Source organism: Tiliqua scincoides, chromosome 3 (genome assembly GCF_035046505.1).
Source record: "Tiliqua scincoides isolate rTilSci1 chromosome 3, rTilSci1.hap2, whole genome shotgun sequence".
Classification (NCBI taxonomy): Eukaryota; Metazoa; Chordata; class Lepidosauria; order Squamata; family Scincidae; genus Tiliqua; species Tiliqua scincoides.
In genome coordinates, this window is record NC_089823.1 from 14,883,611 (window position 1) to 14,904,498 (window position 20,888).

The 20,888-nt window shown below is 46.7% G+C and overlaps 1 protein-coding gene across 2 annotated transcripts in view; it reads right to left on the minus strand.

Annotated features, from left to right (window-relative positions):
- Nucleotides 1-1,061: 1,061 nt before the first annotated feature.
- MAML2 (mastermind like transcriptional coactivator 2) overlaps nt 1,062-20,888 on the minus strand; it is a 201,478-nt gene continuing 181,651 nt past the window's right edge. The window contains exons 3-6 of one of the 2 annotated variants that reach the window (XM_066620208.1): nt 11,818-11,988; nt 6,867-6,978; nt 3,313-4,299; nt 1,062-1,902 (exon numbers count right to left, since the gene is read on the minus strand). In XM_066620208.1, the coding sequence (XP_066476305.1) occupies nt 3,323-4,299; nt 6,867-6,978; nt 11,818-11,988 (1,260 nt within the window). In that variant the 3' untranslated portion in view covers nt 1,062-1,902; nt 3,313-3,322. Of the gene's footprint in view, nt 4,300-6,866; nt 6,979-11,817; nt 11,989-20,888 lie in introns of both variants that reach the window. The other variant, XM_066620207.1, reaches the window with a different exon arrangement.

Consider the following 20,888-nt stretch of genomic DNA (forward strand, 5'->3'; position numbering starts at 1 on the left):
CGGCAGCAATTAAGTGCAACTAGTGCCCTATTCCCATGAAATAACTGTAATGAGTGAAACATGTGGAAAGGGAATGGAATTGTGATGGCAGAACCTGGTCCTAGGCAAGTTCAGCTGAATGACTTCATAGAGTTTAGGCACATCCAACTGTACACACACACAGCTCTATCCATAACCCTTTTCACGGATTCAAATGTAATTACAATGAATGCATTGGGAGTGCACGTGCTTGGACTCTCCACAGACATCTTAACAAGCATGAGGATAGGACAATTTGCTGCCATAAGGCCACCTCCCCCACATGCATTCATTGTACTCAAATCTGAATGTCTGAAAAGCATTTATGTGACTGAGATGGAAATACCAAGAAAATAGGGTTCCCTGTTGTGCGGTGAAAGGTCTCAGTGCGCACAGTTGAACGTGTATAGACTCCATAGAGACAATCAACTGAATCAGTGGCAGGCCTGGAAGGGGGGGCAAGGGGGCAAAAGCCCCAAGTGCCACGCCCACACGGTGTTTGAGACCACATGGGATGCCGTCTGAATCTTCTGATGCAGTCTTAAACAGTACTTCCGGTTTCCTGGAAGACTGGTTTCCTGGAAGACCATGTCGGAAGCCCCAGAAGGCTTTCTGAGTTGTCCCTAACACCGTGCAAGGCTCTGTTGTGTTGGGTAAGTCTACGGGGTGGTGTGGTGCAGGGGGGGCAGCATCACGGACCTTTGCCCCAGGGTGCATCGTGGGACAGGTCCATTACTGAACTGAACATGTATAGATCCCCTCCACACATAGTCACTTGCTATGGTTATGCTGTGAGAACAGGGGATGGTAGAACAGTTATCTTAACACAACCAATTATACACATAAGCCCTAATTCAGCTTCCGTTAAAGATGAGAATGTCAGATGCAAAGATACAAGTCCTGAAAAGCAACAATGTGTAAATCTGACCTGATCTTAAGTTTAAATTTGCAAGGGTGTCCACTGGTTGCCAGAGTCTTTCTTATAATTAGCTATACAGTATTTACTTTCTTATAAGGAAAACGTAAGTAATTTGCAATTGGCATTTGAAAGTTTACTACAAAGCCATACACCAGGCCGTTAGTTTTATTAAATGAGATTCTCCTCCTGCCTCCCTATAAGCCAACACTTAAGTCTTACAATGAAAATAAAACAATCATATCATACAAAAAAGTTGTATATTAAGATACAAAAGGTAAGCATTCTTTTCCTTTTCCATATAAAATACAAAGTTTGGACAGTACATTTTTATTTCACATGTGTATAAATATAACCCCAAAGAATATGATTTCAGTATTCCTACCAAAATATTACATTTGTTTTGTACAAAAGTTTACAAAAGACCTTTCTATATATTTACAACCCAATACTGAGACGAACTCCTGACTCCATAATGCAAAATATAAGGGTAGTGCATTTTACTGTAATGACACACAAAAGATATATTACCTTATAAAAGTTGCAGGCTTTCTTTTAAAAGAAAGAAAAAGACACCTTTTTCATGATTTGGTTGCAAAGGCGCAATTGGCTGGTAGGCTGGTAACTTTTCTTGCTCACACATCTCTGACATGAACACCGTAAGTGTAAGCTCTTTTCACAACTCTCGATCACATCAGCAGCAAGAGCACAGAAATTGCCAGGATTGTACCGAAGCAGTCTTGAGCAGGATCTTATCTTAGCAGGATCTTGATGCTGTGCATCAAGCTTTGTTTAAAAGATACCTTACTTAGTTGAATCATTCAGGGATTCTCAGGCGGATGTGCTGTGAATTGGGACTGAACCGATCCTTGCAAAATCAAGTCACCATATTTGATGCAACCTCCACACTATGCCCCTTGGGTCTGTGGTATTTATTCCACTCTCCCTATAGAGGTCTGCAACATCATCTGGAGGGAAAGGAGATGCAATCTGTAATACAGGTAGCAGGCATAGCAGAGAAGCATTGCCACTGGTGAAAACGCCCAATCCCACCCCCTAAAGCAGAAATTAACTAGGCAAGAGGAAGGGCTTGAGAAAACCTCACTAGGAGCTTGGGACAGGAGAGGTAAGGAGGCTCTGGGTAGGGCAGAATACTTTGCACATGAGTGATCTGAGTAAGATTTGATCTGGGATGTGATCATGAGTGGTAATGATAGTGCTGGTGTTGGGGGGATTTCCTGGAGCTATGGCCAAATCCTTTAGAGAACCTATGGCAGATGCCCTCTTGATTCCATAAGTCCTCTAACGGTGGTGCAACTGTTGTGCTGCTGTTGTCTGTGTCAGAGTTGCTGGCAGAAATGGCCAGAGGTACCGCACACCCTCTGCGCATGGACCCAGTCCACATTGAAGCAGGTAAGGTGCCGGCATGGGTGGGTCGTGGGCGGTGTGGGAGAGGTTTGGAGCAAGGAGAGGGAAGGGCAAAGAATAATTCAGGGGTTGAAGGGCATGGATCCCAGCAGCAGCAGCATTGTGTGCTAGGGGTGGTATCCCCATTTGTCCAGCGGGACAAGCCCCTCGCCTCTCCTCAGACTAACACCAGCAAAAACTGGCATGGGTCTGAGGAGACCTATTGGTGACCAGGTGGCCTACTGGGAGGTAAGTAGGAAACATTTTTACTCACCTCTCCCAGGCCATCTGGTTGTGCCCCCTCCCCCCACCACTGCATGCCGCATGTGCTGTGTTAGTACAGCTGCATGGTGGATGACAGGACTTGGCTCCGAGTCAGTCAAATATTCGGCTGAAGGTTTCTAGTCCTCTATGAATTTGGTAATCAGTACTCATACTCCCATAGGGAGAATGACTAGGTGGAAACTGGGAAGGCAGCTATTGAATTAACTGCCTCATATGGAGTCGCTGAGCTTTTGATGAGGACAATCAGTGACTGCTCCTGAGAAAAACTACACATTCTCAGCCTGGGATTGTTCAGGAGCTGTGTGCTCAAGGTGTTTCTTCAAGTTTCTTCAAGGTGTTTGAAGAAAGAAAAAAGTTACAAATACTAGACAGCAGTAGGTGTATTCCTGATGCAAGGGAATTGCCTCCTGTGTTTCTGCTCTGTTTTGTAGTTGCAGGTACTAGCCTCCGTATTTCGGATTTGAAAAAGAGACTGGGCGCTCCGGTGAAAATACAATCTCTGTCATTTGGTTTCTCACTGTAAACTGCTAATTCCCAAGGAGTCCCCTCACCTGTTTGGAGAGTCCGTTTTTCTTTCTTTCTTTTTTTTTTTTACAAAAAGGTATCTCTGCAAACAGAGCTGAGTGAAATCCTGACTTTGGGGGCCTTAATAAAGAAAAACCCAGCCATGATTTTATGATCGTCACCTGCTCTGTCTCAGGAATGGCCTCCTAAGATTTCATCCAGGTTGATGTCTTTCATCCAGTCATCGCTGCCAGGCTCTGTTTTCAGCAGAGAATCAATGAAGTCCGAATCACTGTTGAGAGCCGGCCCAATGTTGTCTTCTTGCGGGTTCAAAAAGTCAAACGCCAAATCGCTTGCGTGGTCAGCTCCTTGGTAGGCCCTGACAGAGGTTTGGTTGGCACTAGATTGGAAATGGTTTGACGGCAAGGAATTCGGCGATGTCATACTCACCCCAGATGGATTTAAGTGTGGCATAGCCTGTGCCCGTACCTGGTTAGACCTCGCACTCAGGGCTTTTGGTGTCCCTGCTACTTGTCCATTTAGAGTCTGGCTCATTTGGCTCACAGGTGCTCTCATCTGGATGGAGCCTAATTGATTAGGAGGCACCATGGCACGCTGGGGAAATGGCTGGTGGGCAACTGTGCGCTGTAGTGCCTGGTTTGAATAGGGGCTACCTGTGGGGAAAGGGGATGCCACTGCCTTTCGCGTTTCCGGCTGCTTTGCTCCTGTATCTTGAGAGACCCAGTTCTGAGCTGCAGAATTAGATGCAATCATCACATTTGGAGGTCTTTGTGTGGAAGTCCCTTGACTCAAGCTCAGTTTCCCTTGCTGGGTGTTGATCCCTGGCCCACTCTCAAATGCCGATAAATTATTTCCTTGCCCAGGTGGTGCTTGCCGAGAGACTGCAGGGTTGTTCTGGCCCGTTATTATTTGGTTTGGATTCCTGTGCTGTGGCACTTGGCTCACCCCTGATGTTGTTGCATTGTACGCACTTGGTTGACTGCAAGGAATGTTCCCGTAACAGACCATGTGGCGGGTTGTTGGAAGAGAAGGCATCCTGGTTCCATGAGCTGTGGACAACAGATTTGAAGTCTGTGGTGAGATACTAGGGGTTGAAATGGGGTTGGAAAAACACAGGCTGGAGCTGATGCTCACATTGGGTGATCCACCTAGAAAAGAAGAAGGAGAGGGGAAGAAAAATCTATACTAATTACCAATTTTTCTGCTTATGAGTAGGGCTGGAGGCAAGGCATTGTGAGCTTTTGGGCACCAGGGTATCTACAGGGTCCCTCCCAACCCTGCCCCTATCACCACCTCCTTCCCCTCCACTGCAGTTCCACTGAACGGGGTGGAGCAGGTCTCTCTCATGTTCCACTACCCTGTCCAGGAAGCTCTCCCACCAGAAGATGTGAGACTCAGGGGCTTCAGACATGCTCTCCCATCTCCTTATAGAAAGGATACCTTTAAAAATGGTTTTACTGCACCCTAATTTCTCTGCTGCCACCAGAGGCAGTTGGTTTTGGGAAGAGCTGGTGTAGCATAGTGGCTAAAAGACTGAGCCATGAATCAGGATTTCCCCAATTTGACTCTGCACTTATCAGCTGATGTTAGGCAAGTCATTCCCACTCAGCCCCACTGCAACATGGGGATAATCCCTAACTACCCTACAGGTTGCTGTAAGGCTGACATTCAGATAATACGTGCAAAACACCGCATTTACTCAAAAAACCATTAAAAATACTGTTATTGAAATGGGGATACTGCCCCAGAGAGTCGGGTCAGTAGTGTTCTCTTTGGCAATCCCTGGGCATTAGCAGATTCCTCACTATGACCACCGCTGATGTCAGGCCTAGCTGAAAGCTTTAATTGGTTTAACAAGCGAATTAATCAACAAAGCTTCACCTGATTAGTTAGTGGAGGTCAATTTTAATGGATGGAACTTCCACTTAAGTTCCACTTGTTTTATGTTTTTGTCCTGGGATTCTACTGTCATAAGGAATAAAACTGAAACAATTTTGTCAGGTTCCTGACTGTGCACACAGTCCGAACATACATAGGGACTATACAGATGGTGTAAGTTGAGGGAGGGGTGAACATGTGAAAGTTGGAGGCTGGGCTTGTCCCTGTGATACCCTCCGTATCTGTGATACGCAAGACTCCTTGCGTGTGTTCACAGTATGTACTTTCAATTGTGTGAAGGGTGTGTTTGAAAAACATAACAGAGGATTACTGTAGAAGACATATAATGATTAAGCAGTGCAATCAGAGCCCAGTTCTTAGCTTTCCAGAGTTACTTTATCCACCATTGGAACAAAACAGCTTTCTGGAAAGATGGACCATGTTCTACCTGGCGTAGCCGTGACCTTCCATCGCAGTAAAAACGTCAACAAGTCCAGTGGCACCTTAAAGACTAGCGAAGATGGGACATGTTGACTTGTGCACAGATGGCCAACACACTATACTCTTGGAGAATAGCATGAGCTATTTAAAAGGGCACGGTGGTTGAGACACTGGATTTCAATCTCACTCCAAAGACAAAGTTTCCTTTTTTCTCTGAATCACTTGCTATTTTTAGCCTTTTCATTTTTACGGGGCTCCTTGCCACTCTAATTTATACCAGATGGGAAGAAACAGAATTCCAATTAGTTTTGGGCAGGCAACACAACCAGACTCTTAGATACCAAAAGGGGTGAGAAATGTGTTGATCTCTGACTCATGCTCAGGACTGACAATCAACCCTGAAGGTGCTGCATATGGCCTCCTGGGGCATTTCTTGCCTGCACAGCCAAATCTTTAGTAATATTTCTGAGAAGGAAATACAATATTGAACATATGAAGCTGCCTGGACTGTTCGTCCATCAAGGTCAGTATTGCCTACGCTGATTGGCTGTGACTTGCTGGGTCTTTCCCAGCCAAATCTGGAAATACTGGGGATTGAAACCAGGGCTTCCGGTGCTACAGTCCCATCCCTAAGTATAAATGTTGTGCTGATAACTCTCATGGATTTTCTAGGGAATAACTGTGGAATATCTAGAGCAGTGGTTCTCAGATGTTTAGCACTGGGACCCACTTTTTTAGAATGAAAATCTGTCAGGACCCACCGGAAATGATGTCATGACCGGAAGTGGCATCATCAAGCAGGTAAATTTTTAACAATCCTACCCACACTTACCCAGGAGTAAGTCCCATTTACTATCATGGTTAAAAGCATATGCATAATAGCCTGTTAAAAGTACAGAGCTGTAACATTTCCTAGAGGCAGTCACATACCATGGTAGCATCAAGTCTAATATATTAAAAATAAAATGTTGAAATGAATGGGGACCCACCTGAAATTGGTTTGCGACCCACCTAGTGGGTCCCAACCCACAGTTTGAGAAACTCTGATCTAGAGAATACCAGTACAGCAGAAGCACCTGCGCATTGCCATCACTACCCAGATGGCAACTGGGCGGGGCTACTTGCATGGTGCGCCGCGGCACCTGCAATACTTACTGCGCCACTCCCTGTAGCTACACCACTGACCATGCTTTTATTTTAGTCTGCTAATTCTATGGATGGTTTAAAAAACAATATTGTTTTCATTTTTCTTTTAATTTTGAAAGCTGCCCAAGACATATGTATATTGAAGAGTGATGAAGAGGTTCTTACATTTTCATGCACTGATTCAAACAGGACCAGTCAAATTTTTGTTTGCAGGTCTTTAGTTCATTGACTTTAGGTGAAGGGTGACTACCTGAATACTGTTGTGTTGGCTGCATGTTGACCTGGTTCCTTCTTTGATCCTTGTAATCTGGCGGCGGTCTCGTCAAGTGTCTGTTTAACTGGTCTTGAGGAGTTATTTTCTCCTAAAAGATCAGGACAAAAAGAGAAACATATAACTTTGCTTTTTAAAAACATAAGAACATAAGAACAGCCCCACTGGATCAGGCCATAGGCCCATCTAGTCCAGCTTCCTGTATCTCACAGCGGCCCACCAAATGCCCCAGGGAGCACACCAGATAACAAGAGACCTCATCCTGGTGCTCTCCCCTACATCTGGCATTCTGACTTAACCCATTCCTAAAATCAGGAGGTTGCGCATACACATCATGGCTTGTACCCCATAATGGATTTTTCCTCCAGAAACTCGTCCAATCCCCTTTTAAAGGCGTCTAGGCTAGACGCCAGCACCACATCCTGTGGCAAGGAGTTCCACAGACCGACCACGCGCTGAGTAAAGAAATATTTTCTTTTGTCTGTCCTAACCCGCCCAACACTCAATTTTAGTGGATGTCCCCTGGTTCTGGTATTATGTGAGAGTGTAAAGAGCATCTCCCTATCCACTCTGTCCATCCCCTGCATAATTTTGTATGTCTCAATCATGTCCCCCCTCAAGCGTCTCTTTTCTAGGCTGAAGAGGCCCAAACGCCGTAGCCTTTCCTCATAAGGAAGGTGCCCCAGCCCCGTAATCATCTTAGTCGCTCTCTTTTGCACCTTTTCCATTTCCACTATGTCTTTTTTGAGATGCGGCGACCAGAACTGGACACAATACTCCAGGTGTGGCCTTACCATCGATTTGTACAACGGCATTATAATACTAACCGTTTTGTTCTCAATACCCTTCCTAATGATCCCAAGCATAGAATTGGCCTTCTTCACTGCCACCGCACATTGGGTCGACACTTTCATCGACCTGTCCACCACCACCCCAAGATCTCTCTCCTGATCTGTCACAGACAGCTCAGAACCCATCAGCCTATATCTAAAGTTTTGATTTTTTGCCCCAATGTGCATGACTTTACACTTACTGACATTGAAGCGCATCTGCCATTTTGCTGCCCATTCTGCCAGTCTGGAGAGATCCTTCTGGAGCTCCTCACAATCACTTCTGGTCTGCAGTTTGGTGTCGTCTGCAAACTTAGCCTCTTCACTGCTCAACCCTGTCTCCAGGTCATTTATGAAGAGGTTGAAAAGCACCGGTCCCAGGACAGATCCTTGGGGCACACCGCTTTTCACCTCTCTCCATTGTGAAAATTGCCCATTGACACCCACTCTCTGCTTCCTGGCCTCCAACCAGTTCTCAATCCACGAGAATACTGTTTTCATATCGAGAATACTGTTTGAGTCAATCAAAATGAGACACAAAAACGCATCTCTTCGTCAAAGACTTTGGTTCAGTGTTATAATGTAGGAGGAGCTACAAGAGATTTGGGGGATCTTTCTAATGTATGGAGCTGTATAGACATCACAGGTCCCATTATCAGAGCAGGTGCCAAGTTGCTTGGGCAAAACCCTGCTCTGGGCACCCCAGGCCACCTTCTGCCCATTGCCTGATGGTGCACTGGGCACCACCACTGACACTGGTACTGAGGGTGTGGGAGTTGGTCCAGCCTGGTGGATCCTAGTGGGTACAGAGATCTCAGCACGTCTCCAAACTGGCTGACCCCCGATGCCACCGCTGCCCATAGTATGCCACGTGGGAACTCGGGGAACTGCAAGTACCATGAGAATGTGATGTCTTGTGTGATGTGATGTGAGAATGTGATGGCATTTAGCCATCATGACTAATAGTGATAAACAGCCATGGGTAGACTTGCGCTCTATGAATTTTTCTAATCCCCTTTTAAAGCCAGCTAAGAGAAGGGAATTCCATGGATTAACTCACACCAATCAATATCACTGGTTGACTGTGGTTCTAGCAAGACAAGGAGAAGAGCATCTTTTTGCCTACCTCTTCACACCATGGATAATTTTATAAGCCTCAGTCACACCCTGCCACCTTTTTCCTAAACTGAAAAAGTGCCAAATTTTGTAGCCTTTCCTCATAAGGAAGGTGCTTTTGTCCCTTGATCACTGTGGTTGCCCTCTTCTTGTGGCCTCAGCTATTAAGATTTGTGCCCACCATTAATATACTTGGCAAGGCTCCTTCCCTCACACAAAGTCTCCAAAGGAGATGCGGAAAAATCACCAACAGGAATTGGCTGACCATTCATTTTTTAAACACTGTAACTCTCCTTCTGCTTCCCTCTCAGCAAACTGTCAAAATTTGTTTGCTCTTCCTACAGGAGGAAAGGAATTTTCGGCCCAGCTCCACAGTCCTAACAACTAGGCCTCCAGTGTGCAAAAGAGAGTGTCGCCGGAAGGTATAAGCCTACCGGAAGGTATGCAGAGCCTGTGCATGGGTGGTCCTTGTGCATTGCCAGCATCTGCTAAGAAAGGAAATGGAACTCATTGCTTGCTGCACTCCAAAGCTCGGTTGCCTTGCAACCTGCTTTCAGTGTAGCTAGAAACACACACCTCCCAACCTTCATCTGCAACTGTGGGTTAGGCGGTATCACAGAACCATGGCACAGGGGTGAGAATGCAGGAGGAGCCTTCAACCAGTGGCAAAACCCATGCTATGCATATGGAAGGCCAAAGTTCAGTGCCCAGCATCCAGTGGAAGCACTAGAATAAAACAGGGAACGGCACAGAAGGAGCAAAGTGCATTATGGAGTGAAGAGAGCTTGCTCCTACACATTCCACATTTCCCCCACATTTCTTTTCACATTAATGCTCCTGTCCTACACATATTGTCTCAGAAGCAAGCCACTGGCTGTGATGGCACAAACGTCAAGTAAAAAATGCTTAGGAGTGCAGTGTGGTTTTAATTTCCAGTTTATCATCCAGTGATGGGGGGGGGGCAGGTGGGAAGTTGAGCGACTTGTTGTGAGGGCTGCTTGTCCCCTCACCACCTCTAGTGCTGCCTATTTCAGCACCTCTGCTTCAAAGGAGGTAAGTGGGAATTAACCACACCTGAGATCATGGAGAGTCTGCCAGCCAGGGTATACAATACTGACCGAGGTGAATCAACAGTCTGCCTCAGTGCAATGGAGGAGTGGGAGTTTTTTTTATCTGGGTGCCCCTCGGTTTTGCACCCAATTCAAAGTGCTCATAATTGCCCTTAAAGTCCTTAATAATTTGAGAACAGGATATCTAAAGGACCATGTGCTTCCCAATGATCCTGCCTGCCTGCTCAAGTTGGGGGGGAGGGGAGACTCCGTTCTGCATTCTCCCACTAACCAAGATGCAGCGGGTGGCTACAAGGCACAGGGCCTTCTTGGTTGTGGCACTGGACTGTGGAGTTCCTTACTGCCATTGCCCCCTCCCCCTGCTTGCTGACACTTAGATGCCTCTGGCACAGTAAGCAGAAATTGTGTCATCTGCTGGCTCTGAAATTTTGCTTTGTTTTGTTAATGATATGTTGTGATTTTAGTTGCAGTGTTTTTGAACTTCAGCTGTGAACTGTCCTGGGTCCCATTCTGTAGGACAGATATTGAGATTTGAACAAAACAAATGAAAATAAAACAAATGCTGTCTCCCAACTACTGGCTCAGCCAGTAGTGTAGTCTCTGTTTTGCTCTATCGACCCAGAATGGCTCCGAAGGGGAGGGGGTGCTTGCAGGGTGTGGTGAGGCTCCCTGCAAAACTTAGTGCTTTGCACCTCCTCTAACTATGCTGCTGTGTCCAGCTGGGGGTGTACCTTTAGAGGCTGGGAGGGGATCAGTGCAAGTCAGTAGAACGCAGATCACCACAAATTAGTCCAAAGCTGTTTCTGAAATCATTCACTGGAGCAGTTGAAAAGTGATCTAACATATATTTTCACCATTCTCTCTGTGTGAACCCTGACAATTTTAGACCAGTTCTAAGGTCCTTTAGCAACAGTGGCACAGGTGTCCCACTGTTGTAAAAGGCCCAGCAACAGCACAAGGAGCACACTGCCACCGGGCTAGCCCAAGCTGCCACCGCAAGGCACTGGCAGCATCAGAGCCACACTGCCACGGACCCTGGGCTGTGACAGCCTTGGTAAATTGGCAGTGGGCAGGGAGGGGGAGGGCAGGAGGTGGATCAGGGTGGGAGGGGGACCAGAATCCTATTCCCTTCCTTTCAACCTGCCCCTCTTTGTTTCTCTCCTTGGACTTTGTATTGGAAGATCTAGCAAGGAGGTAGATGTGGTATCAGCAGTAGCCCCTTTAAGGGTAAGGCCTGGGCATCTAGCAGAGTGTGCTGCACAGTTGCAGCCACTTGAAGGCAATAGGGCCTTCAGGCATACAAGCACCTGGTGAAGGGAGAGTTTGATGTGGGTAGCAGAAGGAGGAAAGCTTGGGGAAGGGGAGACTGAGCAATTGATGGCTAATGGACTCCTGGAACAGCTGATGGACTGATGTGTGAATGGACTTTGAAAGCTGCTGGAGCAGAAACTACTGGAGACACTAAGACTGGCTGCTGTGCCCAAGACCTGCTGAGGACCAAGGGGCTGCTGTAGTGGCGGGAGGCTGCTGGCAGGAAGGAGGACCTCTGTAGGTTAAACAGGTGAGCTACTCTGGTGATGGGGTCCAGCAGTACTGCAGGGCAGAACCAGGGTCATTTTTTGAGGAAAGAAGGGGAGCTAATTAGCTAAAAGTAGGCATAATTTTCCAGGCGGAGCTTGGACTGGGAATCTAGCAGAACAGACTTAAGATACACATATATCTGGGGTAGGTCCAAAGAGACCCATAGGACATCAGGAGGTCTACAGAGAGGTAAAGGAAAATATTTCCCCCTGTCTTGCAGAGGCTCCACCACAGCATGCAGTGAATGCCTCTATGGTGTGGCTGCTACAGCATGGTGGGGATAGGATTGGGCCATTTGTTTACATGCAAAATGAAATACGTTGGAATATTTACTGTGTCTGTTAGTATCTGTTGTTGATGCTGTAGAAGAAGTTGCTGCTTCAGTTGCTGATTCAACAGGGCTTGCTGGGGCGAGTTCAGGTAACTGCTTCCAACATTTGCATTTGCACAAGTAGTGGCACCTGGACTGGGGCCTGCACTTTGGCCGAGGACGGAGTGTTGATCCTGAAAAAAGGCAGCAAAAGAAGTCTTTAAAAGATGCACATGTGCAACTATGAAACCACATTACTTGCCAGGCATGGCGCTGGGGGTCAGCCAGGACTGACCTGGCTGTGACCTTCAGAGAGACGCCTAGCTGGACTGGAACATGAAACCGCAATCCTAGAGGCAGTGTCAATATACCATCACAGGTCCAAAGCAGTGCAGGGCTGTGACTCAGGGTTCAGTGCAACCCAGTGCTGGCACTATTACTCCCCCCTCCCCATACACATCTAACAAAGTTCCATTAACATGTGTGATCTTCTCCCTTGAGCTGCTGGACTAGCGATATTGCTGCAGCAACCTGGAAGAGGAAATCAACAGAAGCACATTCTGGCAAGGCTGCTTGCCATATATTAAAACAACAGCTTCTGGGTCCTGTCTGTGACACACGCCACCATTACCAAGAGACGGAAGCAATGGGAGGCCATGAGAACTTTGGTTTTCAGCTCAGTTCCAGGGGACAAATTAAATATGCTTGAATTGGCTAGATGAATGGAAGAAAAACGCAATTGCTCCTTCAGCTTCACAGTTGCGTTGTCAGGGGAGACAGGTAAGGGGTATTGAAGGCTTTGAGGTGGCTGAGGACAAATTTCAGAGGTGTTGGGGCAAGACTTATTTGTCCTGATGTTCCTCCTCTTGATGGCCACTAATTTGCCCCACAATGCCCCTTGGAATGATGCTATGTGGTGATGTAGCATCTTTCAGAGAAGTGACAGGACCATTGCATCCTGGACAACTGTGCCCTGGTCAAATGCGTTCCAATATTGTACACTTGCATCAGTTCTTTTTGCATTCCATATGTTTGTGTCCCAATATATGTATATTTATATCAGATGTATCCCTACGCAAAGGTAGGGTTAGGTTTAGGATTGTTGTTGGCAACCTTCAGTCTCGAAAGACTATGGTATCGCGCTCTGAAAAGTGGTTCTGGAACAGCGTCTAGTGTGGCTGAAAAGGCCAATTTGGGAGTGACAATCCCTTCCACACTGGGAGCAAGTGCAATAATCAGACATGAACGTCCAGGGATGCCAGTGACCAGAATGGATTTGACCAGGATGCAATTGTCCAGGATGCAAATATCCTAGTACTATTCAGGGAGGAAGGGCGGCCATTGGAAGAGGCACCACCGCCGCCAATGTGATACAGCTCCCATTCAATTGTGTGCCTGAACTCACCCCAGCAGTTCATATCAGTGAATTGCTGCCATTCACTCCTATGGGAACAACTAAAACATGACAGTTGGGGGGACACAGTTGAGGAAGAAGCAAGCAGTTATATAGATGTAGGAAAGAGAGTTATCTGAGATTATTTTAGATTGCAAGAGAGGAAATTGTTTGCCAAGATCTTGTGCAAGGCCCTGTGCTTCTTAAGCATTTTTGAAAGGAAAACAATGACTGCATTCCACATTCAAGCTATGTTCTTGCTTAAATGTTGCCCTTTTCACATCTAGGCATGGAATTCATCTGGTCTCTCTTTGCTTAGTCCGCACAGATGTCCCTGTCTCACTTTTTTGCAGTCCACAGCAAAAAAACAAGTCAAAACCTTTCCCTCAAACCTGCAGAGCTACACTTTTGTTTTTCATATACGTACTTTATGTAAGCTGGACAGCATCCAGACATGACCCCTTCCTACATTCATTTTACTTTCCCCCTTCTAAGTAGCCTGATTATAAGAACAAAGGAGACGCACCAGGGGTTGTTTGGCACACATCCACTTTGTGAGTAGAAGAATGGAACTGCACTTTCCAGGATTTTGCTTATATTTTCTGTTACTGAAATGAGAGTGGGTATTACCTTAGTCCTTTTAAGACAAAAGAACTTTAAGACAAAAAAGATACAAGTGGGTGATCCTCACATATCACCCTTACCTGGAGCTGCATGTGATTAAGGTCAAAATCTTTAATATATATGGATTTGAACCTCCTCTCCTCAAACAATGAGAAGTTCAGGTCAACCATTATAGGATCAGTTTCCCTTGGGTGAGAGAGTTCTCAACATTTATATTGTCCTTACTTTTTTTAATGTACAGATTGAGCAGGTATGATAGGGTGCAGCACCAAAAACACAGGCAATGCTAGTTCTGCATCAGATTGAATTGATACTGCTGGCCAATTTTTTTTGTGTGTGAATGCTTCCAGCAATGCAAAAGCCTTTCAGAAAAGTATTTTTTCTGACATTTCTGGTCCTCATTGCACAAATGTCCTGTGCATTTAAATTGCCTTTAATTCCCCACCCCTCCCAACTGATCTTCTTTTCCTTCCAGTGCCATCACCATATAGCCAAATATGATGGGTCGTGCCAGCTCTCGTGATTGTATTTAATGACTTCCTATGACATCATCACATCAGGTATAGCAGTTATGACACCATGCTCTTCTTTACCTGTGCCCTGATCGCCCATGTGACTGAGGGCGCAATCCTAACCCGTTTTCCAGCACCAACATAAGGGCAATGCAGCTCTGAGGTAAGGAAACAAACATTGCCTTACTTTGAGGAGGCAATGAGTGAGTCCGTGAGTGCCACCCAGCTTCAGGATGCAGCACATGCCCTATTGGCACAGCTATGCTGGTGCTGGAAAGTTGGTTAGGATTTGGGCCTAATTTAGGAAAGGGCAGCAGCAGCTGAGATGTTGGTGCTGAAGAATTAGCAGCCAAGGAAAACAATGGCACCCAACGCTATTTTAAAAAAAGATTATTTTTTTAAAACCATCTAATAGCTAAAATTGCTAATTTCTATCAATCTGACAATATAAACTGGTGACTATTCAGTGCAGCGACAATATCAGTCACTCTCTCAAAATTCAGTTCAGCTCTGAGCACTGCAAGATCCAGACTGTTCCTTGCAAAATTATCTCTTAAAGCCTCATCAGAAAGGCCAGACACTTTCCCCTGCCTAGCAACAAAAATGGTTTGACAAATGTAGAATTCAACCTCCTAGGGAAAAATACCCTCCAGGATTATGAGTTTGGACCATCTAGCCCTGTGCTGTCAGACTGGGGTCTTCCTTCTCCTGCTGCCTGATGTCGGCTAAGGGCAAATGCTAGGGACTGTCTGCCTAGAAGGTATGTCCACCATAGAGGACCTCTTTTGAATACATTCAGTCTCTAGTTCAGTCCTCAGGGTCTTCTGCTGAAAAGGGAGGTTAAAAAAAAATTGCAGGTAGCAGCGAGGCCTTACAGACCTGTTGTCAGCTGGGTTTACAGTTCTGAGATAGAAGGACTGTGGTTTGATTCAGTGCATATTTCCATCTATATGACTGTCCTTACATTAGAAGAACATCCTTCATCGCAGCTTTGCAGTGACTCTATGGGGCCACTAGCAAGCCTGATAGCAATGCTTTTACTCTGGCTCCTTAATCAAGAGCGGAGAGAGAGGCCCGTCCACCCTTGGGCTGCCGAGCAGCTCTCACAATCTCATAGCAACAGACGACTGAAACAGTGCCTCATTACTAGCCTTGTCCAACAATCAAGTCTTTAACGAGAACAAAGGTTGACCGTGATTAATCATTAAGCAGTGTCTTGTTCGTTCCTGCACGTGCTCAGTGCAGCCTCCTGCCGGGGCAGTCTGGCATGTTTCCTGTCCGGGCTATAGAGTGCCCGTGTGTGAACAAACAGCGTTGCCTTTCTAAAAAATGTCCACCGTGCTAAGGAACACAGACTGCATGTCTATGGCAAACAGCTTGTCGCTTTTTCTGGTTGAATGCGACAAATTCCGAGAGCATGAATCTTATCCACAAATGAATCACATACATTTGGAATAAATTATGAAATGGTTGTGTCCGTCCCCCCATCATGTTGTAGTTTCCTTAAGGCAGCAATTTTCTACCAGTGATCCACTGTCGTAAACAAAGGGGGGTTTGGGGTGCTCAGGTTCTTGGTTTTCGAACCCTAAAGCCCTCAAGGCCCCTCTGCTCAGTAGTACTGCCACCACCCTGTATGTGCTAGTGCCTCAGTTCAGGGACACTGAGACCCTCTAGGCTTAATTCTATCCCTTGCAGGCACTGAACTCTTTCTCCAGTTAAAGCCTCAGTCCTCAAGTTACTAGACCTCAATGAGCACTTGGTAGCTTGCTGAATGGCTAGGCAGGATTCTGAACCTTTGTCCCCAACATACAACGAAAACAACTTAGTAAAGGAGATTTTAGTTTATTAAGTACATAAGGTTACACATTGTACAATAAGGCAGCAAATGCTAGAGGCATAACATCTAGGAAACATATCAGCAAAAAAATAACAAAGCTAGCTGGCTATCTCTATTAATCCCTATCTCTCACCTGGGTCAGTTACTCTTGTAGATCTCTTAGCTCCAGGGCTACCTATGAGGCCAGGTGCCCATGATGGACAATGGAGCTCACACCCGTGCAGGATGTTGTACCCAAAACTCACACCCCTTGGGCACTCATTATTATCTTCTTATGCTAATAGTACTGAGGTGACTTCATACTTATTTAGACTGTCCAATCAGACCCTTGCGGAACAGAACCTTCTCTAAGTTGGCCTGGTTGCTAACTCCTCCTAGTTCTTACCCCTCCCAACTGGAGATCCACAGCTGCACTCCATCACGCTTGAAAAGGCGCCTCTCTGTCTACTAAGGTGCTAAACATTCCAGTGGGTTGTAATTCTTGTTATCCGTCCTCTCTGGCCAGCAAGGAGAGACAACAATCCTTTTGTTTACTTACTTACATTCTTGCAGCTGGGAACTGCTAGCAACTTCTCAGTTACACCGTCTTAGTTTGGTTCAGGCTTCTACTGCCAACCTAGGCCTAACATGCACTTATTCATGACAGCCACGGCACATTGATGTGCTGCACAAGGTCCACAGGTGTGCTGCAGGAATTTGGAGCACAGCATCTGAAAATCTCTGCAAAGCTCTTCTGAGTTCTGCAGCTCTGTTTCTAGGGCAACTGTCTGCAGAAACAAATTGTCTGTCCCTCTTCCAGAGGGTTGGTGCAGACACTTGCCCTAGAAACAGAGCTGCAGAATTTCCTGGGGACAGGAGGTGACATCACAAGAAGCAAAAACCATAGAGGAGACCTGAGAGCAGTGTTTCTCAAACTATGGGTCGGGACCCGCTCAGTGGGACGTGAGCCAAGTTCATGTGGGTCCCCATTCATTTCAATATTTTATTTTTAATATTAGACTTAATGCTACCATGCTGTGTGACTGCATTTGGGGAAATGTTACAGATCTGTACTTTTAATAGGCTACTCTGCATATGCTTTTAATGACAGTCAACGGGACTTACTCCTGGGTAAGTATGGGTAGGATTGCAGCCTAGGGTTGTTAAAATTTTTCCTCCTTGTTGATGTCACTTCTGGTCAGTCACATCTGGTGGGCCCTGACAGATTCTCATTCTGAAACGTGGGTCCTGGTACCAAAAGTTTGAGAACCACTGCCTTAGAGGTCTGTGTACTGTGAGAAGAAAAATGTTGAAAATTGCTGCCTTAAAGTTACAGAAGAGGTGCTTTGCTAGCGCATATCCACACTCTAGGAATCAGTTGGCTCTTCAGCCCAGTAATGGACCTGCCCCTTGATGTGCCCCGAGGCAAAGGTCCGCGATGCCGCCCCCTGCACCACACCGTGCCCCCTGCTTACCTAGCGTAACGGAGCCTCACGCAATGCCAAAGACAACTGGGAAAGCCTTGTGAGGTTTTCCCATGGTCTTAAACAGTATTTCTAGAAAACTGGAAGTATTGCTTAAGATCATGCCAGAAGCTTCACAAGACTTCTCGTGTGGTCCTCAGTGCTGCATGGACATGGCACTTGCGGCATTTGCTCCCCAGGCCCGCCACTGTGTCTGCCATTCCCTTTTCCCAGGAACCGTAGGTCTGTTAGGCATGACGGAACAGATATGTCAGCATCTCACTGAACTACAAGTCCAAAGATTCTCTGAGGGAAGCCAGAATTAGGCAACACTTTCAAAGGCAGCAGAATATGGTGGAAAAAAAAAAAATCTAAGGTGGCAAAATGTACCATTTCAAACTGCAGCTGAGAGAATCATGTTTTTAAATATCTCCCCAGGTAAAAACTTCCCAGAATAGAAATCTGGTACATCAGAAAGAAAGGTTTACCTACGCCTTGCCCAAGGTATAGTTGTGCCTGAGTTGGTGCTATGAGTGAGGTGCTGCCCTACTGCTGTGCAAAGTTCCGGACTAGAGATGCCCCCCCTCCCCAGTTCTTCCCTGCTGTAACAGCTCAAAGTGTTGGCTGAAAGGGAATGATAATATTTTAAGTATTATAAAAACGTCACTGTTATTAAAAGAACTATGACAATGCGTGGCCTCCACCTCCCTGGAATATCAGAGCCCCAACCTCCTCAAAGCCTCCTCTACTTAATCTTACAACAAAATTCTGAAAGGGACTGACATCTCGAAGTCTGATTTCCTAGAACACTGCATTTCCACAAGAAGAAAGTTTGCCCATTCAGATTTTGTTGCCCCCTTCACCCTTCAGTTCTTCAGTGTTAGCACCTTCCTCAGAATTATTTCATTCTTGTGCCGCATTGCAACATGGGACTGAGGCTCCATTGCATGCAATGGTGGTGCAATTTTTGCACCATTGCCGGGCATTTTATGAGAGTGGATCGGAAGATCCACTGCGGTAAAAGGGCCATAAGAGTGGGCAGTCCATTACTTCAAATACATCAGGCTACTTGTATTTAGATTCTGCTATTATAAAACAATTTACTGCCTCTTATACTCCTTCACCACAAAACACCTGTCTAGAGGCCTAGTCATAGGCTTGCATAAATCATGTCATTCTTTCGCATAATATAAGTGTGCGCCACTTAACGACAGGAATACATTCTCTGATTCCCGTTGTTAAGCGCTTAGGTCATTAAATGAACATTCAGTCCAATGATTCAGCCTTTGCTGTGTAAACAGACACCCCCTGCCAGACACTAGCTGGCTGCACAGCCTACTGGAGATCCATTGCCTCTTCTTTGCATTAAGAGCCTCTCTGTTGTGTAAAAAGACCCTCTGCTGCAGGCTATGGGAGACGCGATTGCCTCATTAAGAGCATCTTTATTGTGCTTTCATCACCGTCATATATGTGGTCCGTCATTAAGCAAATAGTTGTTAAGCAGTGCACACCTGTACCAGAGGCGTTCCTGGGGGTCCCCGTACCCGGGGCAACCCCCAGTATTCTGCCCCCGCACCCCATTTCGCCCCCTTCTCCCCCCCGCACACCTGACCTGGAAGTAATTGCAGTGACATCATCGTCACCTCAATTACTTTCGCACAGCTGCCTCCTCCATTCCCCCTTTGAAAACAAGGGGGAACAGAGGAGGCAGCTGAGGCCCCCGTGGTGCCTTCTGTGCCGCGGGGGTCTCCAAGGCCCCAGCTTCCGGCGGCCCCAGACCGCTGCAGTGGAGACCTCGCGCTGCTTGTAAGCTGCGCGGAAGGCTCTGTGGAGGCCGGGAAGCGGTATGTCTCCCCTCCAAAGTTGGAGGCGTGCACCGCTTCCCCTCTGCCTCTGAGGGATGCCCACAGAGGCAGAGCAGGGGCACCCAGGAGCGCTCCTGGGAGGCAGCGGGAAGCTTCTCTCAGGCAGCGTCTCGGCGCTGACTGGGCCGCCCCCCCTCCTTTATAGGAGGAGACAAGATGGGCGCCCTTGAGCATCAGTGCTTCTCTAGAGCGCCTGTCTCCTATCCTCCTATAAAGGAGGCGGGAGGGGGTGGCTCAGTTGGCGCCAAGGTGCTGACGGAAAGGCAGCAAGCTGCCTCTCCGCAGCGCTTCTGGGCGCTCCTCCCGGGGGGGCGGGGGCGAGGGTCCAGAGGTGCCCCTGGAGGGTTGGCGCTCGGGGCATTTACCCCATTTGCCCTTCCAGGTACGCCAGTGACCTGTACTATGAGGATAAACACAAGATCCTACAGCAACAAAGTGGATCTTTGTAAATCTCCCTCAGAACTCTATCCGATTTTCAGGAGAACATTTTGACCTGAGTTTCATCTTGGGGTAGAATTTGTCTTTGTTCTGGGCACATCTTTAAGAGGAAAGAATCCACAATCACACCACAAAGTCATTGCACTAACTTGGCAAGAGCTTTCCCTGCCGAACAATGGCTGCCAGGGATCGTGTCATCTTGCAGTATATTGCTGTGGCTTAGGAAGACGTTTTTCTCCTACTAATTCAGGAGCAGCAGTGTACTCTCCATAGGCCCCTGTTCACTAGGACAGTCCTGATTTGCTGGTATTTGTCCCTGGCAACTCACCATTTTTAGGGAGATGCCCTTTAAAAGTATTATTAGGCCGAGTTGCTAGAATCATCATTCTTCTGGGTTTCAGGCCTGAAGCCTGGGTCTTCATACCCTCCAATACTTCACACAGGAAGATCTGAACACTCTGGTGTACCAGCATCCCTATTTTCAACCAAGGAACATGGCCCACGATCCTCACTTCAATAGCGTTGAAGGGTTAAGGGTTGTCAGCTCTGTTGGAAGTTATTCCTGGAGTTTCCCCCCCCCCCCCAATATGATGCAATGTCAGTTTGCCAAGGAGGTTCTGCTACAATCTCCAGGATTGCTTTCAGCAGTCATGGGGTGGTAGTGGCAGGGGGGACAACGACAAGGGGAGATGATGGCTTGGAAACTGATAAAACGTCCAGTGCGGTGCACAGCTCTACTCCGAAGGGCGGACTGTGTATTTGCCACTGACAAAATGGCCAGCCAAATAGCACTGTGCAGCTATGGCTTTTGGAAACCTAGTGTGGAAAACCAAAAGTGCAGATTTTCTCTGAGCTCAATCCAGGAGGAGAGAGAAGGACAGTCAGTTCTCATTATCCACTAGGGTTAGGTTCCTATAAACCCTAGCCAATAGCAAATTCACAGATAATGATCCTTTGATGATGTTGGATCAATGAGGTTAGGT